This window comes from Paramormyrops kingsleyae, chromosome 17 (assembly GCF_048594095.1).
Source record: "Paramormyrops kingsleyae isolate MSU_618 chromosome 17, PKINGS_0.4, whole genome shotgun sequence".
Taxonomy (NCBI): Eukaryota; Metazoa; Chordata; class Actinopteri; order Osteoglossiformes; family Mormyridae; genus Paramormyrops; species Paramormyrops kingsleyae.
In genome coordinates, this window is record NC_132813.1 from 21,713,586 (window position 1) to 21,731,569 (window position 17,984).

The following is a 17,984-nucleotide window of genomic DNA, read 5'->3' on the forward strand; positions in this document are numbered from 1 at the left end:
GTGATTAACACCAAGACACAAACACGTTAATCACTTACACAATTTATTCAAATATTTACACAATGAGCAACAACTAGGCAACAACCAAAACAGTGACAGGTCACTCAGAGCAAGGTGAATTCACTCTTATACATCGTATTTACAGTAGTTATTAAAGAAACCACCAAATAAATACAAACCTCTACAAGTCACAAAAAACAACAACAGCAACAAAAAAAAAACAAAAACAAATACAACCTTTTCTTAAGTGCTGATGTCCAATATTACAATACATATCATTCACATACTTATGGAAACATCAGCCTGGCCCAAAAGAGATGGGGGTTTGGCCCTTGACTCGCATGGCAAAGGAACATGCCCATTGGCTATAATGCTTCCTGATATTCTGGCCTGATCACTCCTGATTCTGCAGGCCCGACCCGTCAAGCAGGGCCTGTGTATTGATCATGGCCAGCTCTTCATCGCTCACCCACTCACCCTCCACTGGCTTAGCTATGGGTGGTGTCTGCTGCTGCCTGCTCACCGGAGCGGGGGTCTCTGACCGTCGTGGTGGGTGGAAGGTCTTTTTTACAGCGGGCGACATGCTGGTCTTCAGCAGCTGGAGGGGGGGAGGAGAAGGAATGTGGGATAAGTAGTCTAATCCACGCTTCCTCTTTATGCTCTTGGGGTCCCTGTCCACTGAGGAGCTGCCCTCTGGGGGGGCCTTCCTGTTCACGGGCGTGACAGGCCCAACCGTCTGTGCTGATTTCTGAGGGGTCGGCCCAGTCTCCTGTAAGACACGCATAACAAAACGCACTGAACACTTGGAAAAGAAATACGCCACATGGAGTGGCTTCATTTAAAGCAATAAAACAACCAGTCAAAACGGAGAGGATGAATTTAAAGGGGAAACCGTTATCAGGAACTGCTTAGAAATCCTTACACTATTCATGCCTTGTTGTCGTGCGTTCCAGGTCGGTGTTTTGGGAGCAAGAATCGGACCATTAGGAGGCGGCAAATACGATCCATTTGAATGGATCAGGCTGAAGAGTTTCTCCTCTGCAAGCTTAAAGAAATGCTCAGAGCCCTGCCACAAAAGAAGTAAAAAAATTATAAATATTCCAGGCTTGGCTTAGCTTACTAAGAACACAAAAAAATGGCACCCTTCAGGGTGTCACAAAAGTACAGTGCAGAAGGGGACCCCTCCTGGTCTGAGAGGTATCACCGCTATTTAATCCAATATCTTCTGTGAGACAGGGAGGGATGGTTCATTTAATTCCATATTTCAGTTTCATGATTCATTCATTAGCATGCATGACACCCTGCATGCACGCTGGCTACACAGGAACAGGACTTAGGACCTCTCCTCAATAGCGTCTAAGGGACGTCTGTTTGGTCTGTACCTGGACAGCGTTCCTCAAACGCTCACTGGCCTCCTGCTGGTGTGGCTCTTTAGGTTTAGCAGAAACAAGGGCCAGATCGCCAGCGTAGAGGACGGGCACGGGCACGGGCGCCTGGCAGCGCGGCTGCAGGTTGCTCAGGGCCAGCAGGGCCTGGGACTGCACCACTTCTCCCAGGGCCAGCTGCAGCAGGCTGCAGGAGACCCGGACAGCCACGAGGCGCAGCTGCTCGTCAGCCAGGTAAATCACAGGGGAGACACCTGCACACAGGGGATCTGTCTCAGCTCAGTCCGGTGGTCACCCCCCCCCCCTCCCGCCCCACACACAGATGACCACACCCACAATCCCTTTCATTTAATATCAGATTCAAAATGACAAGATACGCTACCAGTCAAAAGTTTGCGTACACCTCAGGGTTTTACCACTTCTCCATTTATTTCATAAACTGCAGATGTTTTATTCTTGTTAAACATTGGAAAGTTAACTGAACATCTATAAATCAAATAAAATAAGTTTAATTTATAACATGGAAAGGGGATGTAACAGTGTATGTCTGACATCCTGTTACCTGGCTGTGTGGTGATCCCAAAATCAGATTCTAGGCTGTCATTTAACTTTAAATGCACTAATTAACTGTTTCAACCCAGGAAACAGAGCAGTATTTAATGTCTCTTGAATGCCTCAAATTTTATCATAGAAGAGGTTACTTTGATGAATCAAGGATATGACATTTTCTTGCTAATAAAGGTACTCACATGGTGAACATACTGTAAATTTATTTGTTAGCAAAGAAGACTGAGTGTATTTTTAGTAAATGTTAAGTGAGTAGCACTGACTGGTAGAGTATACCTCACTGATACCAGGGAAATCCCTCGAACATTAAACAGCGAGTATGTGTTCCATCCACGGAGGATGTGTTCCAAGACCCCCAGCAGATGCCTGAAAACATGGATAATACTAAACCCTGTATGTTTTCCCCTACATATACATACCTATGATACAATTAGGCACAATAAGTCATTAATAGCAATAACTAATAATAATAGAAGAACTAACAATATAACCAATATGTGGCCACGACTGCGTCACACCGGACAGCGTGAGTGTACGTTTCTACCCCAACTGCCAGCAGCAATCAACTAAGAAAATGGTGATAAAAAGGTTAAAAAAAAATAAACCATGACTTAAAGATGATATAATTTTTATACAGTATACTATGCATATGACAATTTTTGCACATAAAATAAAGGGCTGACTTATTCCCAAATCGACTTACAACCAGTCAGTCAAAACTGATCGTGGACACAAGTTGATGACAAGCTGTACTACACCAGGACAGTCGGTCTGATAACTGAGACGGCTACTAAGCGAATAACGAGCAGGTTGCATGAAGGGATGGTTCACATCCTGGGCGAGACGGTGTAACATTTCATCACGCTACTCAGAACGGCATACAATTTAAAACTATTATTGTTTATTTCTAGAATTTTCCATTAATATTTTTGAACCGAGGTTGACCTCACATAACTGAAATCTTAGATAAGGGAGCCCACTGTACATAACATATATACTTAGAGCACAAAACACGAAAGTAGTTACACTGAAAACAGATGACGGCACACAAACAGAATATTGTGCAGGGAATAAATACAGAAATAGAAATAAATTGACGGATGGATGTATGTGCAGCTAATGTAGTGCCAGTCTGTCTTGGCATGTGTTATGGCTGTGGGAGAGGGCTGGCACATCAGCAAGAGGCCTGGTAATGCCCAGTGCCAGCGGGTAGGGAGGTTCTCCAATAGTGCTTCTTAGCATGATGTGGTGGAATGAGCCGGGGGCTAAAGCTTCTCTGTGGGGGGGGGCTTGGGTCAGAGGCGGCCGTGGGACTTACCGTGTCTGTCAGCGACGGAGATGACATAGCCAACAACATCCACCTCCCCGTACAGGGGGCGGAACCCAGGGGTCATGAGCGCCCCAAAGCTAACAGATGCTCTGGGCTGGAAGAGTTCAGTCAGCCTTTCTGGGGATGCCTGGAAGATTAGATACATCTACAGTTCACAAGATAAAAGAATTATCTTCTGCCAGCAACACAAAATACTGCTCCTGCACATGTTTTATTTTTTTCTCTGTTCCATTTGGCTGCAAGAACTTAATGTAGTAGAAGGAACATGGGTGCCACTTTGCTGATACCTGAACGTGCTGGAAGCGCGTTCTCTTGGTGGCAGTTAGCTGCAGGTTTGTGCTGCCGCTGAGCTTCCTGCCCTCCGACGTGGCTAGCTGGTACACCTTGTACCTGCTTCCCTCCTTCAGTAAAGTCTGCAGCTCTGAGGACGGTCGCCAGATATTCAACAAGCACCCTGCAAAAAATTGCTAATTGTCATGTGGTCGGCCGCTTGCGGGGTAAGTGGTCACGGTGACGGCAGGGATCAGAGTTGTGCAGCTGGACTTCCTGTTGGCCCAATTACACTGCTGTACACCTTGATGGATGGAGCTCTTCACAGTGCTAATATACACATAAAACTTACAGTTCAATTACAGAGCAGCTGACATTTTTGTGACAACTTTCAATGAATCTGAACACACTGACTGCATGTTAGGTGAACACAATGCCATGTTTAAAATCATTTAAATTACTTTTTTTTTTTTTTTAAGAGCCATTTTGATAGCCCATAATTAACTTCTTCAGTGATGACTTTTGTAAATGTGGTTGGTAACGTATTATCCAGTACTCTCCCTACTAGCACACTTGCCCTTATGGACTCATTATGACACAGACAATATTACTGCTCCACATTCTCTAAGCAAAAACAGGACCATGGCAGGAGGTAATGCTCACCACTGCCATCTGGTGTCTCCCAGCAGTCGGACACACGCAGCCTCCATACTGGTGTGACCTCCCTGTCACTCAAGCTCCCCTGTCCCTTCTGGGTCTCCTCCAGGGCCTGGTGGAATCGCTCCTGCAACTCATCCCGTTTCTTCTGCTCCAGGGACTGTCTGTAGCTGCTCAGGATCTCCAGCTGCTTCTCACTCAGCAAAGCCTGATGCACAGAAGTGCTAAGGTGAACATTTCCCTTTCCAGGAAATTAAAAAGAAAAGGCCCACAGAAATGACAGGATGGCAGACTTCCTTCACCTCTACGCCAGTAGGATCATTGTCTACGACTTCGTGTAAATCCTCTCCGTCCTGCAGAGCTTCGATTTCCTGGCGACTCAACCTCTTCCCTTTGCTTTTGCATCTGTTCCTGGCTGCAATATGAATGCTGATTGGTACAATTGCCTTCAGTGAAATTCAGTAGTTCAGTTCTTGTTTTTCAGGAAAATAACTGAGGTACTTGCCTGCCTGGTCCTTCTCAAACTGGGCCTGAATCTTTGCGAAGAGAGTCTCCATGGTTTTCTGCTTGCTAGCACTGTGTCTCTGAACTTCTCTTTCTTCCGCGCGTCCACTGCGGAACACATAGGCTCCGTCTGCTTTCTTTTCCATCCACTGGGTGAAAACGTGAACATTCTTTAGATGCGTCTCTCAAAACAAGCCGCGACTGTGCTCTTAAATCGGCCGTAACGCACCTGGGTCGGGTAACTTCTAAGCACAATTATTTCAACACAGCCCACTGGGCCTCCATTGCTATACAGAGAAGACAGCCGAAGCTTCAGTGGGCGAGGGTCATGGTGGTAGCCTAGCTTGGTGTCCCATCTTGCTACTCTGGTGCTGTTGGCTGAAATCTGAAACCATGACATTTAACACAGGGAATAGTGATTAAAGTACTGCATTACGAACCAGCACTTTCCTACCTTAAACCCCTGGTAAAGTCCTGAGTTTTTGTTCTTTTAAGCAAAGTTGGCTACATCTATCCATCTACTTTCTATAACTGCTTATCCAGCAGGGGGTGCCTGTCCAATAAGCATGAGCCCAGGGGACAACCTGTATGACATATGAGTCCATCAGAGGGCTTTGACTTATACACAGACATGAGTGAAGCACACAATCACACCTTAAAGCATGCTTGTAGACTACCTAAAGGACACCTGCAGGAACATGAATGCAATACAGTTTAATGAGAAATGTATGCTGCAATACTGTATTCTTTCAGTGGGTTCTTACCTTGAGCATGAGGTTTGATGGTGCCTCCAAAGGGGTACAAGCATCTTGGGATCCAACCAATTCAGCTCCATGGGTCACGACTTTCACACCTACTGTGAGACGACCTTTCTGCACCATTACTGTTAGTGGGGTGTCCAGCAGTGCCTTGATGCAGTACCACCCATCTGTGACACAAATGAGTCCCGTGGTCGAATCCACCTTGGCGTCCGCACCCTGGGTGGTCTTTCTCTTGGTGCGGTCCGAACCGGTCGAAACGATGCCACAGATGCAGAGCACCATGGTCTTTGCAGGAGTGTCGTCCCTCTCCATAATCTTTCTCAATGCCGACCGCCGACTCTGATCAATCTCAAGGTCATACCTGAAGGAAATCCAAAACAGATTTTTAAAAATAAGAACAACGTGCTCTATGCTCGAATCGGCAATCAATTGTATTAAAAAATTGAAATATACTGTACAGTACAGTGCAAATGTCTTAGGCAGTCAACGAAAATTGTTTAATGATGAAAAGTGTATGTTTACAGTTGCTTTAAACAAAAAAAAAAGACTGACATTTTAAATGGTCTCAGATTATAGGTGCTGAGTTTGTGCAGAATACAAACAAATGTAGCACTTTAAGATGAATATTTTTAGATAGGTGAAATATTTAAAAATGTCAAGGCATGTCAGACAGCCTGAAAAGTGGCTGAGGTGTAAAATGATGTGAAACTCTGATTTTGAACCTCTCGTAAAGTTACCACAGTATTTGCAGCAACCACCTGATATACCCCTGCGTTTACTGACTCAGTCATTAGCATATTGCAAATTATTCAGCTGAGTGAAGTGAGCTGGTGGTGGAATTTAACAAATACAGGGAATGGCTGGGGTGCCCCTGAGGAGAGGTTTGGCACCTGAAGCGCTGCTTATCTAGCCATCCCACTAGGTATCAGTAACTTTTTGCAGAACAGAAGAAATTCTTCTTATATTTTACTGTTACTCTTCATTTGCATATACGCTCAGATTTTTGCACTGCACTGTATATTAAACACACACAGATGTGTATATAATATAGTACCTGTACTTCAGCTGCAGCAGGACCCGCTGCGGGGTGAGACCCAGGCTGCCCATCACTCGGGCGAAGGACCTTTCCATAGAAGCCAGTTTCCAAACCACCCACCTATAGTGATTGTATACCCAGCTTTCACTTATTAATTTGGGGTCCACACCAGGGGTGTCACACAGGGCCCTATGGTGACACACAGGCATCCAAAGAAAGGCAATTAACAGTTAAACAATTCATTCATTCCATGCCTTGAATGACTGCACTTTAAATGTCAGAATTCCACACCATTACTCAGGCACTACTCAGTCTTCAACTGCTGAATTTCACACCTGTAAAACTCCTCTTTCCCCACAGTGCCCTCATTATCAGGTATGAGCCAACCACCATCGGCCAGCTGAACACCCCCCTCTGCAATCAGCGTTTCCTGGCTGAAGTAGTCAGCATAGCGGAAACGGAAGGACTCGGCGTTTTCGCTGCTGATCTGGAAAACTCCCTGGTGGACACCATACTTATACAGCTGAAGGAAAAAAAACATGAAAAGGGTTAAAAAAAAAATAAAAATAAATAAAAAATCATCTGACATATAAAAGAGCATACATAAATTACAGTTAAGGATAAAAGAATTATTATATTATGTGCAGTATTAAGAAAAAAACTGGTCATAGGAAGTTACATAAGAGATATGACTGTCGCACTACTATTATTTAGGGTAATGCAGAAAGGGGGGTGATTCTAGCCAGCATGGTGTGGCCTACCTCCTCTTGGGAATGCCTGACTGGACAGCCTCCTCCAAATGCACTTCTTAAGGACAACCTCGTCTTCCCGGAAGTCTTTGCCAGGAGGAGACTTCCCGGCTGGGGTCTAATGGTCTGCCGCTTCTTCTTCATGATTCTCATGTCCTGAAGGTCTCGGGTATGTCGCAGGCTCTCGAGACCCTGCAACCCTGCATCTACTGACAACCATGATTCCTAAGTCAGGCTAATCCAGCACAGACTGTAATTCTGAGGCACTTTTAAACCAATTGTGCTCTTATTGTGTGCTCTGTTCCCTCATGACTATGCTATTAGGTAAAAGAAAAAAGATTACCAGAAACTTGAACAGTGTTTCCATACGGTGAGGCGGGACGTGCACTTGGGATCCCTTGTTCCAATCCCTTTTCTTCACATTTTTCAACAATGTCATTGTTGGGATTAGCCTTGTGGCCACAAACACCTTCTGAACTGGTTTTTGTTGAGGGTATTGGCTCTGATCTCCGCTTGGCAGGAGGAATATATTTGCTTGGTTCTGCAACAGATCCGGGAGATTTCCTGCCATTCTGGACCTGAGTTACACTCTCTTGCAGACTGCTGTTCATCCTGAGGTTTCTGTTTTTGAAAGGGGGTATGAAGACACCCGAGTGCCTACTTGGACCATGAGACACAGCATCTTTTGGTTCGGGTGGCTTCCGAAAAGGAGGCACAAAAGCAGCGTCCTGGGGATTCCCACATCTGCTGTTCAGGAGGGACGAGTCCTTCCTCGCCCTTTGTTCCAGCAAAGTTTTATCACTGAGGAATATAAATTGAGTGTTATTAAAATTCAGAGTTTCAAACTCACATTGTATTCTCCCTTCTGTTTAATTTGAAGGCTTACCCAAAGGGTCGGGTCACATTAGGCTGGAGGGGCATGCTGTACCTGAAGGTTCTTCGGTCTTTTAGTGTACCTGGAACAAAGAAAGGGAAGATTAACATAGGAACCTTATGTAGCGAATTGCTCATTGATATAATTCAGGTCTCATCACCATCTGGGCTGCTTTTTAGGGGAACCAGGAAAGAGCATGTTCCACCAACTGAAGTTCTGTCAAATTCTTCCAAAAGCTGCCTTTTCAGAGGGGGTTGACCTGTTTATAAAAATTAAAAAAAAAAAATCAGTAATCCATTATTATACAGGGTGCCGATGGCAGGTATGATTTTTACTTTTATAAATGGAAGTGTGCAGTCTCAAGATAAATCCTTATAATTCAAAGGTACCAGGTTTTACCCCTTTAACTGGATAAGATGCGATCATACTGAAGGGAGATAATGGATTTCGTATAAAGCTAAAGTTCACCTTTCAAAGCAGAGTCCATTGCTCGAAGCCTTTTTCCATTTCTCAGTTTCTGTTCCTCAGAGTGATGCGTGTCATTAAACTTGGAAGCAGTTCTTGGTCCACAAGATGATTCTTTAGAAACCTTTTGAGAAATTCTCCTATTCGCAGCCTCATCCTCATCCTGAAGAAGGGCCTTTGTGCAAGCCATAGCCTCCTGCTCAAAGTACTGCTGCTGAGTTTCTGTGCAATATCCAAGGCCCAGGGACTGCAGGTTAAGTGGGGAGAAATCGCCTACAGTTGTTCCTGAAGAGGGCAAGCAATTCTGATGTATTTTTGGTGTCCCTGTTTGTTCTGCACCAAGCACCTGAAGGGGAATGTCTCTGTTTTGTTCAATTTCATCACGCTTCTCTAGCACAGCTGCTGAGCAATCATATGATACAGGAGAGACTGAAGTAATCGTTCTGTCACCACGAGGCACATCGTCTGAATACTGAGCACAACCAGAGCTTTTTTCATTTACTGTTACTTCATTCTTCTTTGCACTCACTATTACTTCTAAACTGCCATCACAGTTCGTTAAACTAGACTGCTGTGTTCTTGGATCACTGTAGGAGGCTCCAACATTAACATTTTTCTTTGCCTGAATTTCTGAACATAGGCTGTTTTCTTGACAGGTGCTAGACCTAAAAATTCTGCAATTTATTGTTTTTGCTGAAAGAGACGCTTGTATATTGCTGTCCGTGGTGTGCATTGCTGACAAATTCGCTATAAAACTGTCTGTTTCACCACATTTCTCTTGCCCCATTTTTTCATCATTCTGATCAAGAAGAGTCTTCGCTTTCATGAGGCTTTTTTCAGACACGGACACCTTCTTTCCACTAGCAGTGCTGAACCCACAATTACTTTTCCCTGAATCAGAAGGACAAATACTAAATTCCTTTCTCTTGCTCTCTTCTTTGGCTTCTGCTCCAGATTCCCACAATGAAGCACTTTCCATGTCAGAAAACAAAACTTTTGCTTCCTGAAGGGATTTTGTGGAAATGGACACCCTTTTACCACTTGCTGTACTGAAACCACAGCCACTTTTAAGTGGAATGTTTAGACTTGAAACTCCCTTATGTTCTGTTGTGACATGCTCTTTGGGATTCTTAAGAAATTCTTCATCAGATTCAAGAAAGGTCTTGGCTTTCAGCAGAGCAGTTTCAGAGACACACACCCTTTTCCCACTTGCAGTGCTAAACCCACAGTTGCTTGTCCCTGGAGTAAGGTGTGATATTACACTTATTCTCTGCATTTCAGTACCTGCTTCATTGACCATTGAGCTGTTCTTGTCCTTGAGATGAGCTTTTTCTTGTGGACTTTGTGGTGACACAGGCACCTCATCGGCACTTGGACACTCCTTTCTTCTTTTGACTGTATTAATCTTTCTAGGACTCGTTTCACATTGGACATCACCTGTTGTTTCACAACCCGGAGAATCAATACAATCTTTGAATATGGCTTTTGCTTGCTGAAGCGCTGTATCTGAAATGGACACCATTTTACCACTAGCTGTCGTAAAACCTCCTCCTTTTCCCTGAAGATCACAAGACAAAACCAGCCTACAACCTGCTACCGAATTTTCATATTCTGGAGTTTTTAGAAAAGGGCATTTAAATTTAGTATCGACATTCTGATGTACCTTAGGAAAATGTATATCTTCAACATACTTTAACTCATCATTATCTAGAAGGTTGCTTTTTGCAATGTTTTCACAATTAGATCGTGCTTTTATGCTGGTCTGGCAGGCATCTACATCAGCTAATTTATCAGCAATGTTGTTTATTTCCACATTTATTTTTTTGGAAACATACCCTACACCATAATCGATGTTTATCGCATCTTTCGAATTGCTGCTCATTTTCTCTTCCAGCTCATTTAATCCGACTTGCAGTTTGTCAGTAACGTTAAGAATGAAGTCACCACACTTTGCCTGTGAGTCGTGGATTTTTATCGGAGTATTTTTCCTTTTTTGATTTTCAATAGGCAGTTGATGTCCTACTTCATCTGTACTTGCCTTTACTTCTTCTAAGTCTGCAAATATTGCTGCTGCTTTGCTAAGAGCTCTCTCAGACACACTCACAGCATTTCCTCCAGCTGTTTTGAAGCCCACGAAATGTGGAGTGATGCCAGTAATATTTCCAGTTTTTCTCATTTCATTAAAGTCACTCTCAATATATTTACCTGTCTCCACCACAGATGAGGTAAAGTCCTTTTTTGAAAATTCCTTCATTTTTTCTTTGCATGACTCATGCTGTTCATTAGGGCAATAAGATACCTTTTGTAGAGTGTCTTGCTTTGCACGTTTCACAATGCTGTCAGTTTGCAATGCACTTGGTTTCTCTGCTGATAAACCCAAATCCTCACCAGAATTTAAGGCAGAAGTACAGAGAACATCTAGACCATCAAATACACCTGAAGCCTCTTTGAGACGTTCCATTGAAACAGTAATTTTCACACCCTGAGCTGAGTAAAAACCACCACAGTTTCTGGAGTTGGCTATGACACCTGGGACAAATAATCTATCCATATCCTTAGGGTGCAAAGATTTCACTGTGCCTTTGTCAATCATGTTGTTTAAAGCACCGCTTGAAATTGCCTCAGCTTCACCTGTAACATTGAATTTTTGTCCATTGTGCTTTAGGTCAGAATTTTCTGTGGGTTCATCCAGCACTGTTACTTCAGTTATAGCCGATTGCCGTCTTGTCACTTGTCCAAGGGTGGTGAAACTATCATTGAAATCTATTCCTGTCAAAAAATCAGGATCTACTTCTTCATCACTTTGACTGCCTGGAGGAGCCACACCTGTGCTGCTAGAGTCCGTATTTATTTGCTTAAACTGTGTGAATTCAAATTGACTGTCTGCCTCTTCCAGAAGGCTGCAGAGCGCAGTAACATCTGCCTTCTGCGAGGCAGTCAGAAAACAGTGAGCTTCCAAGCAACCCTTTGCAGAGGGATGAGCAGGAGACAAGACTGCAGCCACTGGTGCTGCAGAGGGTTTAGGTTTGCAGTCTTCCTCTTCTGTCATTCCTTGTCCATTTTTTGCACCAGTGGGGGTTGAATATTTCTCTGCATGTTTCCCATAATCTGTCTCATCAAGCAACTCCCTGGCTTTCTTGAGATTTGTAGAGGACACATGAATTGCACTGTTAGAGGCAGTTTTGAAACCAGTAATTTTGGTTGTTGAAGACTGCCTACTGGAATTACTGTGGACATTAATGGCTCTCTCAGCATCAGATCTATACAGCGGCCCCACTTCCACCATAACATTCTCAGGATATTTAGTGAGATCCTGCAGGCTCTGGCAGTTGCTTTTGATGTCAGATTCTTTGGCTTGCATTGTGTTGTGAGCCATTGAATTTACTGACAGGTTTTTCTGACCAATGGCTTTTCCTGTGAGGTCGCCATCTGCTGCTTCGTTGAGTAAAACTTTTGCTCTCTGTATTGCCTCAAATGGCAAAACAATGATCTTCTCGCTAGCAGTTCTGAAACCAACCTCCAGTCTTCCTTTTCCAGGGCTGATATCATCTAATAACCTAGGAACATGGGAAACATCAGACAGAGTGGTATGGTAGCGGCTGTCTTGCCTTTGACTACTCAGTTCATTTACTGCGTTAGATATGCAGTCACTATAGTTATTATAGTCCACTATAATCTGTTTTGTGGCCCATACTGGTTCATTGGGGATAGTGCAAAATTGACTAAGGCCACTCTTAGCAGAGGCATTCTGCTGGCCAGCTGTCAACTCAATTGTTTCGTTTGGCTCGGTTTCATTTGATGTTTCCGGTAGATATCTGTCCATCTGTCCCCGAGTGGCAAAGCAAGGTGTGTCCATGCAGCCATTCTGGGCAGCTGTTTGGAAAGGGGTCTCGCTGATGCAGTCTTTGCCAGAGGGGACATCCTTCTTAAGCTCCTCTGTAAAAGCAGCACGTGCCTGGTCATCATTCTCCTGGCATGAAACTTTAAGCACAGCATTTTCTGCTGCTGTACGGTCATGTTTTTCAAACACACGATTTTTTAAATCCAACATGTCCGTGACATCAGCACATTCTTCTCCATCACTGCATGATACAACACAATGAGATTGCCGCTGAACTGCTGAACTTTCTGAAAAAGAGAAAAGAAAAAATAAGAACTCCAGCTACTGATAAAAATGACCAATAAAGTTATTGATCTAATTAACAATACAAAAGCAAATTTAGAGTCTTACCTGAAAGTGTAGGCAATGTACAATCAGACTGCTGATAGGTTCCTGAGCTTTGGACTGTATGACTGGATGGGCTAGGAGTTAGCAGAGAATAGACAAACTTCCTGGAAGGTTTCTGAACAGGCATCGCAGGAGAACAGCTTTTCAATGAGTCCTCAGCCAGAGACTCGGGTGCCTGTGAGACTGACACTTCTTTCTGTCCCTCTACATTGTGTTGAGATGGTTTCTCTATGGCCGCGTCTCCTGTGAAATCTCCAGCTGGGTTACAGCTCATGTTAACATTAGGCAGCTGAACACTGAGTAGGAGCTCATCTGTGGTCAAATGTCCCATTCCCCCCCTCTCTGCTCCCCTAGTCTCTGTTTTAGAAGGACTGGGACACTGTTCTCTGTTATTTCCTTGACTTTTTACAATATTTTTCCATTGAGGAACAACAGAATCACACTGTACTGGAGAAGCACTCTCCATTGCATCACTCTCACTACATGCTGGAGGAACTTTAGGTAAAATCCGACCAACCAGCTGTTTGACTGATATGTCTGTGTGAACAGTAGTGTCCTCTTTTGGCAAAGGCTGTAATATTGAATCAGGCAAAGTCATTGGAGTCCATGGGACAGAACAATCCACCATCAGCTGGGATTCATCTCCCGGTTTTTTGATAGGCTGCATGCGAATCTCCGGCCTGGTGTCTCTGGAGGCCACATTCAAGACACTAGTTGCTAATCCATTCCGTATTGAATTACCCTCTTTCCTCTTCACTCCCTCCCCAGGTTTCACTTTCCTCAATGAACTGCTGCTACTGTTACTGAAAAAAAACGAGATAACGTCCTCATTTCCATCCAGGACACGGGCTACTGTCCTGCGGACCTCCCTGTCCTGAATGGCGTCTGGCAATTTCGGCTTCACTGTCACGTCTGGTGAGAATGCTCCAAAGCGGTCCTTCTTATCCAAACAGGCAACATCTTCTGTTGATAAAATGTTGAAATACTGTCATGACACTTTATATAAATGACTGAAAATGCAGATAGCATCTGAAATTACAAACACAATGAAATTCAGACATGATGTACATGTTATGTATGGTAACATGCTGGCTGAGTACTGAACACAGTGGGTTCACACCCCCAGAGTGTAGACTGGCTTTGCATCTGCATAGCTCGCATGCTATCCCCACTTTGGTTTCCTCCCTTGGTCGAAAAATATGCTGTTTAGGTGAACTGGTGGCTCTAAATTGGCCAGTGTCTGACTGTGTGCTCTGGGAAAGACTCAAGGCCCACCAAGACCTCGTACTGAATAAACAGGCATAAAAGCATAATGAATGGATATGTCATTTACATAATGGGCATAATGCTATAACTATTGTAAGGGTATAAATGAAAGTAAACTGTAGCAACTCACCAGACAGCAGCAATTGTTTGTTTTTGTCCAGTGAGTTTGGGATTCCAGAAGCTTCAGAAAGAGAGGGGAAGAGCTTCCGTACAAACTGTAAAAGAAAAGAGCAGAAATCGAATCAAGTAATCAGCCTTTTCCTACTGTAGCAACACCTAACAAAAACAAGTATTCCTCAATTAAAAAAAAAATGATGCAGCAATTGGAATTACTTACAAACTCTCGCTTGTCTCCAGTGCAGGTTACGGAGCATGCACTATTGTCGGGTTTAGCTGAGAGAAGAAAAAAAAAAAAAAAACTTAATTACTGCAGACACAAATCTATTAGAATACCATTTAAAAGGTAGGCACTGTAGGCGATATGATTTCCTTACTGAGAATGACCGTGGGAGACATAGCTGGTGGTGTGTTGAGAGAACTGGTCCAGGATACATCAGGATCAATCTGTGCTCCCAAGCTTTCAGAAATGCGTTTCACTGATGTGGGCTGAAAAAAAGACAAGTGAGAGCAACAGCATGTTAATTTTGATTTTATGCATTTAAAAAAATTATATAATTAATGTTTTGCACATACCATTGAGCTCCCTGGTGTGTCCAAGAGGTCTTCTGGGGGTGGGGGGTTAAAAAAAAAGACACTTTTATGAACTTCCAGCAGTTTCAGCAAATAATAACGATAAACTATGGAAGGTCATTCCCTTTTAAATTTAGTAAATTTCCAAAATTAATTACTAATTACTAATGTAATGTGAATTTAATAATGTAATGTGAATTTAATAATGTAATGTAAATTACACATAACTTCCTGAGCTCAGAAATGTTTGTATGTATATATTTTTTCATCCCCTTTGACATATGGCATTTTTTTCTACACTACATTTGAGACTCAAAAAAGGCATGTGGGGAAAGGGATACAATATGATTGGGAAGAAACAATTCTTTACCTGCTTTCAAACAAAAAGTGTGTTGTTATTCAAAGGGGTATAGGAGTTAAGAGGCTTTGAGCGGGAAAAAAAAACTAAAATTCACAACCTATACAATAATTTCATTTCCATGCCCCTTCCATACATACTTTAGGCTACAATTCAGGCCATTTTCATGAAAGAAGCAGATTAGGAGAGGTTTAGATTAGGGCGTAGTTTCAGTGATTCTTTTTGTCAGTTCAGAGTCTTGTAAGCCCAACACACTTGGAACTTTTCAACAAGCTGTAGTTGAGTCATGTGGCTATAATAGTAAAGGTTACAGCTCATGTGAAATCACTCAATTATAATTTTGTTATCCATTATGAAGAATAGGTGTTATATGTGAAAGGGGCATTAAAATAAAAAATGGTGATGCAAAGGCCCTTTATTGAATTAAAAGGAATTCAAATGTATTTACTGTGAAATAAAATACTACCAAAATGGCCATGAATTTGCAATCTTACCAAGAAAACCTTTTGATGGTTGACCTCTATGTTGGTTTCTGACAGCACTCCTGAAAAACAATATTCTTATACGTAATATGCATATTCATTTATCTTAATAAGATTCCCATTATTACAGAACCCAATTAACCTGAGTCTTGAGAAAAGTATTTAGCTATTTAGGGACACGGCAATGGCACTAATACACAAGATGAATGTGTCATATACTCTTCATTATGGCTTACCTTATGTATTTCTTTAATAGACACATATAACTTAGTAAATGAAATAAATGAAATACTACACTCATCTGGATTATCAACACTTAACTGAATACGCCCAGCTGCTCTGTAATCTTATGGTTATTATCCACCTTGACCTAATTTAACTAGCATAGCAAAAAAAAACAAAAACACCTAGCTTTTACCGCAGGCATGATCACTTGAACATGATTGGCCCAAAAAAAGGTCACGTGACACACACAGTTGGAAGACAATAAAAAAGAATTGGTGTGTAAAATTTACAAAATATACAGTTTGCCATAACTTTAAACAGAATTATTTTATGATTTACATGTGTTATAGTGTTAATTACGAAATGAAAAATGAGTTTTGCAACATCAGTAACATAACTGAGAGCACAACAAGTTGCACCTGCGGGTTGAGGATATCATGGTTCTGTCTTCCAGAACTGCCAAAGGAGATCGTGAACGCTTGTATGGTGATTTCATTTGCCATTTCAGAACTGTTACACCACTATATGACAGTATAAAAGTGCTACCCATGAATTAGTTTGCCAGCCAACTGAAAACCCCTTTACATCCATTAGGTGACATACAAGTATAAATACCTGGTATTTGTAGATCCAAATAAACAAGGACTGGTATCCATACAATACAAATTTTCTGGCCGTCTATCTGCACCTATACATTTATTAGGAAAATCTGTGTGAGTTTCATGTAGATGTACGGAACCACACAGCATGCCGGCATTATTAAAAACAGACCCATCAACAACGCATCTAAACTCACCCTTTTCACTACAGTGTAGGGCCTCATCTTGGGTTATGGGTTTGGGTGACATTCTCTCTTGACCCCTAAAGATCTTGGGTGTGGAGAACATCTGGCTGCACGCAGCTGGTTTCTCCAGTGGTGCCTCCTGTTCACTTGGGAACCTGGAATTTCTAGGTTTTTGACCAGAGTCCCCATCTTCAACTTTGGTGGAGGCTTTCACAGTCAGCACCTCAAACCAGTCTGGACAAAGTGTCCCCAATTCTTCACACAGAAGACATCAGTTAAAAAAAAAGACAACTTAATCAGGACATTGTAATGCTTAGAAATACTGGTAGAAATATTGACATAATGATAACCTCATTTACTTGTTCAATATGTAAACACAAAATCAAAGCTCACCTTCTCTAGCGTGTTGATTTAATACTTCTAACATCTTACACACATATTCATCATAGAGAGCAGCATGGCGTATTTTTGCGATTAATCTGGAATAAAAAAAACTCAGTGAGGACATTTCGATGACATTAAATAACGTTTCATGTGGTCACGGTTTCTGGATGTACGAATTGAGATACAGTAGATGCTACAGTATGTGTACCTGCTATGTGTTCAGTCTGTGTAGCTAGTAAGTGCGATAAAAAGTGCAGATAAACAGCTAACTAGATGGATAGGAATCTCGTTCCACTACCATTCTGCGACAGTGAAGTAATTAACGACACTAAACCAATAAAAAAAACTAGCGAATAATCAAAGACAAGCTAAGTATTATGCTAACAAATTACGATCGCAATAGCAACACAAGTCCAAAGGTAGACTCCCGACCTCCGACAAAGAGCAATGACATCACTTTTTAGCATAAAAAAACTCACAATTACCTCTTACACGGTGTCACACAAAACGAGTCCTTACAGTAGTGTCCTATGCCTATAGATATATTTAATGTGCAGGAAAAACTGCAATCGAATTACACTTCCGACCAATCTGACGGTCTACACCACTTTCATGGCTCGCGCCAGTAGCTATCACGTGTCTGACATATACGGCAGGTTTCAGCCAATCAGAAATTGGTCTAGTCACGGTGGGCGGGATCGAAGTAGAACTACGGGTGAATGTTGGGAAATAAGAGTAGGGACAGCTTAAAACTTTATCCATATTACTCAAATACATTATATGGTAAGACACAATTGTACCTCCCTGTTATTCGTACTAAACTTCTGAAACCCGTCCAGTTCTATCTCCGTTAGCAGTGCGGCAACTTTACGGACGATTGTTGCGGCAATACAGACTTCTAACAGAAAGAATGGTGATAAAAAAGAACGCAAAATTTAATATTTCATGCATGTTGAAACAATGAAAGGG

General features: G+C 42.4%; 1 protein-coding gene across 5 annotated transcripts; it reads right to left on the reverse strand.

Moving 5' to 3' along the window:
* Nucleotides 1-30: 30 nt before the first annotated feature.
* brca2 (BRCA2 DNA repair associated) lies at nt 31-17,640 on the reverse strand. 5 transcript variants are annotated; one of them, XM_072701387.1, is made up of 27 exons: nt 17,501-17,640; nt 17,025-17,110; nt 16,644-16,886; nt 16,463-16,535; nt 15,635-15,684; nt 14,786-14,814; nt 14,587-14,698; nt 14,430-14,485; nt 14,223-14,307; nt 12,830-13,789; nt 8,602-12,726; nt 8,294-8,392; nt 8,146-8,215; nt 7,603-8,060; nt 7,272-7,468; nt 6,846-7,033; nt 6,529-6,699; nt 5,478-5,835; nt 4,943-5,098; nt 4,715-4,862; nt 4,512-4,624; nt 4,216-4,417; nt 3,570-3,736; nt 3,271-3,409; nt 1,383-1,639; nt 923-1,066; nt 31-769 (listed from the first exon to the last, which is right to left on the reverse strand). In XM_072701387.1, the coding sequence occupies exons 2-27, from the start codon at nt 17,056-17,058 to the stop codon at nt 395-397; spliced, it is 9,009 nt and encodes a 3,002-aa protein (XP_072557488.1). In that variant the 5' UTR covers nt 17,059-17,110; nt 17,501-17,640; the 3' UTR covers nt 31-394. The 5 variants fall into 5 exon arrangements, with proteins under 5 accessions (XP_072557488.1, XP_072557487.1, XP_072557489.1 ...); XM_072701386.1 differs by having other exon boundaries at nt 12,830-13,786; nt 14,786-14,817; XM_072701388.1 differs by having other exon boundaries at nt 7,272-7,465; nt 14,786-14,817.
* Between the last annotated feature and the right edge of the window lie 344 nt (nt 17,641-17,984).